Genomic DNA, 7,781 nt, shown 5'->3' with positions numbered 1-7,781 from the left:
ATGGCCTGCCTTAGCAGTTTTAGGACCTACAGATAAGTAATGGACACGGGGAGACTGACAGTTAATTGAACTCATATTCTTTAAAACTGCTCGGACCACCCCCCCCCCCCCCCCCCCAAAGAAAAGAAGAAAAAAAAAAGATCGGCTGCTGGTGGTGGCGGTGGGGGAGAGGAGGGGGGGGGGGAGAAATAAAGAAAAACAACAAAAGAAAAAGCCCCACCAAAGAATTTAAAAAGACAACACATCCTTATCCTCTTTCATGTTTTTTTTAAAATGGAAGATGTGTTGATTTACATCATTTTTCGTAAAATATCCAAGCAGCAACAATAATCCCGGAATTCAATTCACAATAATTACAAAGTGAAGTCATCATATTTTTGTTAGATATCAAAGTCACAATCTTAGTACCACCACTTATATCACTATTACTCAATAAGTCTTACTTGGGTTGAAAGACAGCTCAGTTTATTTCAACACTACGAAATCGTCCTCGTATTTATCTCGTAGTATGATAGAGCTAAACACTGATATGGAAAACATGATATATATGTCATTAAGACATTTGAAACAATTTATTAGATTATAATTTCAATATCCTTGCCAGTTATGCAAAACAATAAAATAGATTTGTCAGTACAACAATAAAAAATTAAGTAAATTTTAATAACAAAGAAAAAGGAATAATTAAGATGATTAGAGAAAACGCCAGTCAAAGCTAGTAAGAAGAAACATTGACATCTTAAAATATCGCGAATTATTTTTTTCTATTTTGATGGAGAGAACCGTTAAATGGTAATGCCGTAACATATCATAATAATGTAATATAACATAACATATCATACTAATTGTTGCTTTTGTCAAAGGCCTGTAAAAAAAAAGAAAGGTTCAGTTCAAAAATTCCCAGATATAATCATAATTATGGCCATCATAAGCAATCAAAACTATATCAATTACAAACTTATTCATCAAATTCATAGTTTAAGTTGTCGATTGGATTTTGATGTGATTTATACTTTTGGGATCTATGGTTATGAATTTCAAACTGTTCCAATTATTATCTAACTCTTTTTACAATTAAAAAAAAAAGTTTTGCGGAATAATTGTAGATGAATGTGTTAGAAAAATTCAATATTTGTCTCTGCAGATAAATTTTACATGGGAATGTAATGTGTAATGTGTAATGTGATCAACTTGTTTCAAACTATGGACACTTTTGTACAACTGTATAGGGTCACCCATCGTTCTTCCGTATTGTAGAGATGGGAGGGTTAAGTATTTTAACCTTTCCTAGTACGTCATAGTTTCAGTTTCATTCAAAAGCTTTGTTGCCCGTCTTTGGACATTTTCTAAATCAATTGACTGTCATCTGAATAAGGGGCTCCATTATACAGTTACCATATTCAAGTATGGGTCTAATGACCGATTTATAAAATTGAAGAAACATCGTCACATTTAAATTTAAAAAAACTCATACGAACGCTACCAATCATTATGTTTGTCCTATTAATACAATCATGGATATGAGCATCGAAGTTTAATTCTCGATCATAAATTACACCTATATCCTTCTCTATATCAGTGACAGCTAATAAATCAAATGGATTCACATAGCAATCATAAGAAGGTTGTTTTTTGTTTTTTTACCAATATGTAAAACTTTACATTTTCTTAACATCATAACCTAATTGCCAAGCTGCAGACCAAAGAAATAAAGCATCTGGACCATTATGTACGAGTTATTCATGGTGTGTATCGTTAGAGGTTGACATATCTCACATACTATCTACCTCTCTCAGTAAATAAGGATGGAAGTAACCAGGACCTATTATTTTGTTTTCAGGTAAAATAATGTCAGGTAGGTAATTATTATAGCTTCTGTTATGAAAGTAAGGTATGTTCGAAGCACTCTCACATACAAACACATTGGAGAAACATTCATTCAGTATATTTGCCTTTCCCCAAGCATTTCCTGGCATATTTCCGTTTTCATCTGTTAGTGCATCTTTTCATGTTCGCCTTTTTAATTGTGTATGAAATAATATTTTCAAAAGCTTTCAATTTAACTGTTTTGCCCTTCACTGATATTTTTCTCCCAAACTCTTTCACTGATTGTTTTTCACTAGCATTTTTAACAATTCTGACCTATACATATCTATCATAGTTCTTTACAGATTTACCATTTAAATATTTTTAATTTCTAGATGAAATATTGTTCAAAATAACTTGAAGATAGGAGAGAGTAGAATGAACATAAAATATATTAATTTCCCTATGTTTTGTTTTTTAAAAATCGAGGAACATAAGTTAAATATCTTATTATATATCAGAAAAGAAAAGATGTCTGAACCTCCAACCTTAATTAATTCTTTACAACAACATACCCACCTATAAACAAAATCCAACAAATTAAATAAGTATCTAGTGAATCGGTGATGGGTGATGAAGGATATCACTTTATAGCCCAAAAATTAATGTATTATTTGGACTTGCATACAGGGCATGTATGAGCTGAACTAGTTTTGTTATGTCATTCGCCAGGATAAGACTTCTTTTTCTATATCTAACATAAGTGTAACAAGATGGAAACAATCTAAAGGGATTTTTTAGGGAAAGGCTTAATTAAGTAATTTTGATCAGGACATATCATGTATTTTTCAGGTTTCATTTAGTGGGGGTCTTGATAGCTCAGCTGGTAGAGCACTCGCTTCACAGGCAAAAGGACTGGTCGATCCTGGGTGAAGTCGAGTTTTATTTTTTCGGACCAGCCTATCCACCCATCAGTGATTTGGTAGCTAGATCTATTAGATCTAGCAAAAAGTATACTTTGAGGAAGACTAGCGTCCTATCCAGACAATTGCTAATGTCCGTTTTACACTATAGAAATATAAAAAATCATTACCACATTTTCTTTTATTAATCTTGGAGAGATAGACGGATCTAAGAAAAAGCATGAAATAATCATGATTTAATGACAATGGTTGGTTTAAGTTTTAATTATTAAATAATTATTAAAGAGATTGAGAATATGATTCATTGGTCAATGCTTTGCCATATGATTGAGAAGAACCGACCATACAGCAATTGGTCCCTATGTTTCTTATATTCTAAAATACAAAAACTGCACTGTTGCCGAAGTATTTGAAATTAAACAGTTTGATAAATTATTTTCTTTCCACTTTCAACTTCTGACATGTTATGACAAAGCAAGTTTAAGAAAAGAATTACTCTGTGAGGAAAATATCAAATTAAGAAAGTAGGGAGCAGGCACCGGTGTAAGATACCTTTTTCTTGCCTTGATCTTGAAAATACATTGGAAGGAGAAGTGGATGGGTCATTCTTCAATTCTCCATTTTCATTTTCAAAACTCCAGTCGAGGTGGACTGATTTTCTGGGATGGTATTTTTTTCTTGTATTGTTCTTTCTTGCTTTGTCTGGCACTCTTCATATACACTTGTTCAGATCTATGAGGAATGAAATACTGGATGGCGTGCAATACACTGATATATTTTACTCTCTAATCAAAACATCTCAATCATATGAATTCTATTATATATTAAGAAACGGGTTTGAAAATTAACCCTTTGACGTAAAAATGTCTAAGCAATAATAATAATAATAACAATAGTTATAATAATAATAATAATAATAATAATAATAATAATAATAATAATAATAATAATAATAATAATAATAATAATAATAATCATCATCATCATCATAATAATAATCATAATAATAATGATGACAACGACGACGACGACGACGATGATGATGATGATGATGATGATGATGATGATGATGATGATGATGATGATGATGATGATGATGGTAATAGTAATAATAGTGACAATAATAATATTAATAATAATGATAATAATAATGATAATAATAATAATAATAATAATAATAATAATAATAATAATAATAATAATAATAATAATAATAATAATACTAATAATAATAATAATAATAATAATAGTAGTAGTAGTAGTAATGATAATAATAATAATGATAATAATAAATAATAATAATAATAATAATAATAATAATAATAATAATAATAATAATAATAATAATAATAATAATAATAATAATAATAATAAAGAGGAAACACTGTGGCCATGCCAGTATAATGACAAAAGAATGAATCAACTGTAGAGCATTGTCTTTCTCAGGATACGAGGCGACTCTACACCCCGGCATCACCGTGGAATTCCAGGCCGCAGCCATGCGATATGGACATACTCTTGTACCTTCTAGAATTGTAACACAGTAAGTAACTTGTCTCTTTTGATAATTCTTTTTACAAGATGATACCTAAAAAACAAGATAAGATACACTTAAAATTTTACTCATCTCACTTGATAACATTCGGCAACGTAAGAATACACTCTCTTTTAAGAGAGTCATTCAAAGGTTATCTCACCAAAGAAGTGTTGGTAGAAGTCTGATTCTTCCAAACACAATTTTGATTTTAAGCATAATCACAATACTCTTCAACAGTCGTAACGTCACTTCCTTCCTAATGACGCAAGATAACTTAGTAACACTGGCTCTAAACTATCGGAACAATGGCGGACGCCCGTATGAAATATTTCTTCGGCGAGCATAAAAGCGTATCCAGAGGGAAAAAAAAACACATAAATTTGATCATGTTTTGACTTTTACACATTCTGATCACAAGGCATATGAAACTTTCTAGCCAGCATGAAGAATAAAAAGTAATGATTTTCTTTGTTTAGAACCAAGATGGCCGCCGTTGCCGGGCGGCGTGACATCAGACTACTGAATCCAATTGAAGGATACCTTTTTTTTTTGTTGCCCTGACCTTGAAAAGACAATTGGAAGGAGAAGTGGATGGGTCATTCTTCATCTCTCATTTTCATTTTCAAAACGCCAGCTTTTTGTCGCTTTTCATTTCTAGAAACGGGAAAAAGGATGAAGACTAGGATAGTAACTTATTTATTTATGTACCTCTATACATACAATATAAGTTACCAGTCCATATAAGAATTTGCGACACTTTTTGAAAACCATTTGCAAAGGTTTCAGTACGTATATATTCTAATCTGACTTCACAATATATTACAAATTGGCAACAATGAACAAAGCACAAAGTTACGTCTCGAGCTTTAGTACAACTCATAACCCAAGTTTCATCGTTGTTGATTTTAACATTTCCCGTGGCGAATAATATTGTCAGGTCTTTGCTGTCCAATAAAAACAAATGCCTTTTTTTATATATTTCGACCTAAAAAACAAATTTACATCTTATTGTGGCGATTGATTTACATAACTTCCTATCGTTCAAAAATCCTTAAATCCTTAAATTTGAGACCTATTTGAATTCTCAGGTTTAAAACCATTCTGCGTGTTGGGAATAATTCTAATCGATCGCTAAATGATGTGAAAATTTTCGGGTCAAAGTGTAAAATATTGTTTTGTTAGTGTGCGGTAGTGTGATTATTGACAAAATAGGACCAAAAGTAAACGTTTAGATATAGCACTCATCATTTCTGCCCTCCAGATCAATCGTACCAACATAGCAAACTATGGGTAACCTTTTAAATATATTGTCTGAAAGAGAGAATATAGTGAGAACTAATCGCCCAACTGGATGTCTAAAACAATATCACTTACTAAATAACGAATTTTTCATCCATTTTATTGTTGTTATGCGTTAAGGAATTACTCACCAGTTCTTCCCGCCGTATCAGCCGTACCAATAGACAAAACTGTATGTAATCTGTAACGTTTTTATCCTGTTGGGGAATTTTAACGAGAACTAATAACTCAACTGACAGTCTAAAGAGTTGAGTGACTTTATATCCAGTCATTCTTTATCACAATTGAATTCTAATTTGAACGTCGTCATGTAAATCCAATTTCAGAACCATCCGCCACAACACATGTCAGATTGACAGGAGAGATATCCCTACGCGATACACCAACAACAATGACAGTACGGAGACGGACAACAGTGTGGAGGGTATTCGTCTTTGTAACTCATTCTGGGTACCCGAGGTAAGTTCGAAGATCTTGCAGATATATGAAGGGTCTAATATCGTCGATTCAGAATTTTTTTTAAAAAAAGACAGAAAAAATTTAGAAAGAAGTTCAATTTCATAATTCAGTACAAAAGATGCCTGTCAAATATCAACATCTGCCTTAGTAATTTCAAATTAAGATTTTTTTTTTGCAACTCTTCAAACCCATGAAGCAATTTTTACGACCCAAAGATGGGATTAAATTTCTTTGACTGCTGACACAGTGATCTCTCACTAACGAGGACACCCCCTGTCTAGCGTGGAGATTATAGCAGTTCTTGCCGTCTTTAATCACGTGTAAAGTTACACCACAGACAATACAAACTTTCTATGACAGTCTGCCACATGGGATCATTTGAGCGATTAACGTAACGTAATGATGACATCAAAGTCCCACTATGTGGTCTAGTGGTATGACACTCGTCTTCGGATAGGAAGGTCCTGGGTTCGAGCCCCGCCCTGAGCGGCACATCGTTGTGTCCTTGGAAAAGGCTCTTTAGTCACATTCTCTGCGCCGTACTCGGGTGTCAAATGAATACCTGGCCGTTAAAAGCATTGTCTCTGCCGGAAAAAAAATGTAATATCGCCTAACAGGCTGTCTATATGAAAGTGGTGCTGTTGGTCAGGGACCATTTATAAAGCGTTTTGATCACGTTTAATGGATATTGCGCTATTTATAAAGCTCAAGGGTTATTTTTGGCCGAAAGTAAGGCTATGTGAAAATCAGGATTTGTTAGTTAAATATCATCTGTCAGTCTCAATGGGCTAACTATGTTGATTCTTTTTAAAATTCTATGTTGATTAAAAGAAAAAAAGAGCAAGAGCTGGACTTGAAAACTTGTAGACATTTTTATCTGCCAGTCTGTCCGTTTTTCGACGTGTCTTTTCTCTAAACCGCTGTCGCCATATTATTCTCTCTCTCTCTCTCTCTCTCTCTCTCTCTCTCTCTCTCTCTCTCTCTCTCTCTCCATATCTATCTATCTATCTATCTATCTATCTATCTATCTATCTATCTATCTATCTATCTATCTATCTATCTATCTATCTATCTACATTTCTCTAGCTCCCCATATATGACCTTGTATGCAGCACATTGAGAATTAAGAAATGATTGTCAGAACTTTACGATGACAGGAAATAAATATTCAATGAGTAGGACCGCAAGGAATATTCCGATTGGTTCATCTTAGTTATGCTCGAATCACCAACCGAAATCTAGATAAATTGTTGTGTATTCATATTCTCTCGAAATTGTCTGACTGCTGTCCTTTACTAGGTCTGTTTCAAGTACGGTTACTGTATTTGATTACGATGGTTCAATGCTTCTTTGGTGAAGGTTGAAAACGACATTGTCCTTAGTTAAAATCGTATAAATAAGATACATAATAGGGAAAAGTAAGTTATGATTTCAATTCAACCTGTCTTCATGAGCTAAAGTAATATTTTATCGCCTGATATCATTTGTGACTCCACAGAAAACGGGTGTTTTGATAGGGTCAAGCAAGTTTAAAAAATGAATATCAATTTTAAATGTTCAGAAATATAAAATCCCGAGGTTTGTCTTTTTCACTTAATGAAAGTAATTTTGACCAGTTAACTCCCCACTTTGGAAAAACACGTTTCAAAATTTGGCTAGAAAACTCGTCCTTCTCATATCATCCGCGAAGTCGCAGGTATGAGAGTTTATGCCAAGATGAGGGTCATTTAAATCGATCGATATTTGAAGATTTTCTG

At 33.0% G+C, this 7,781-nt stretch overlaps 1 protein-coding gene across 3 annotated transcripts in view; it reads left to right on the top strand.

Moving 5' to 3' along the window:
• LOC144964749 (dual oxidase 1-like) overlaps positions 1-7,781 on the top strand; it is an 88,136-nt gene that overhangs the window by 31,396 nt on the left and 48,959 nt on the right. For 2 of the 3 annotated variants that reach the window (XM_078899328.1, XM_078899329.1), the window contains exons 8-9: positions 4,176-4,272; positions 5,892-6,024. In XM_078899328.1, coding sequence (XP_078755454.1) covers positions 4,176-4,272; positions 5,892-6,024 — 230 coding nt within the window. Of the gene's footprint in view, positions 1-1,840; positions 1,856-4,175; positions 4,273-5,891; positions 6,025-7,781 lie in introns of all 3 variants that reach the window. The other variant, XM_078899327.1, reaches the window with a different exon arrangement.

Source organism: Berghia stephanieae, chromosome 2 (assembly GCF_034508935.2).
Source record: "Berghia stephanieae isolate SIO BIC M18660-M18661 chromosome 2, UCSD_Bste_1.3, whole genome shotgun sequence".
NCBI classification, from domain to species: Eukaryota; Metazoa; Mollusca; class Gastropoda; order Nudibranchia; family Aeolidiidae; genus Berghia; species Berghia stephanieae.
The sequence above is the reverse complement of the archived record's forward strand: the minus strand, read 5'-3'. Positions and strand labels throughout refer to the sequence as shown.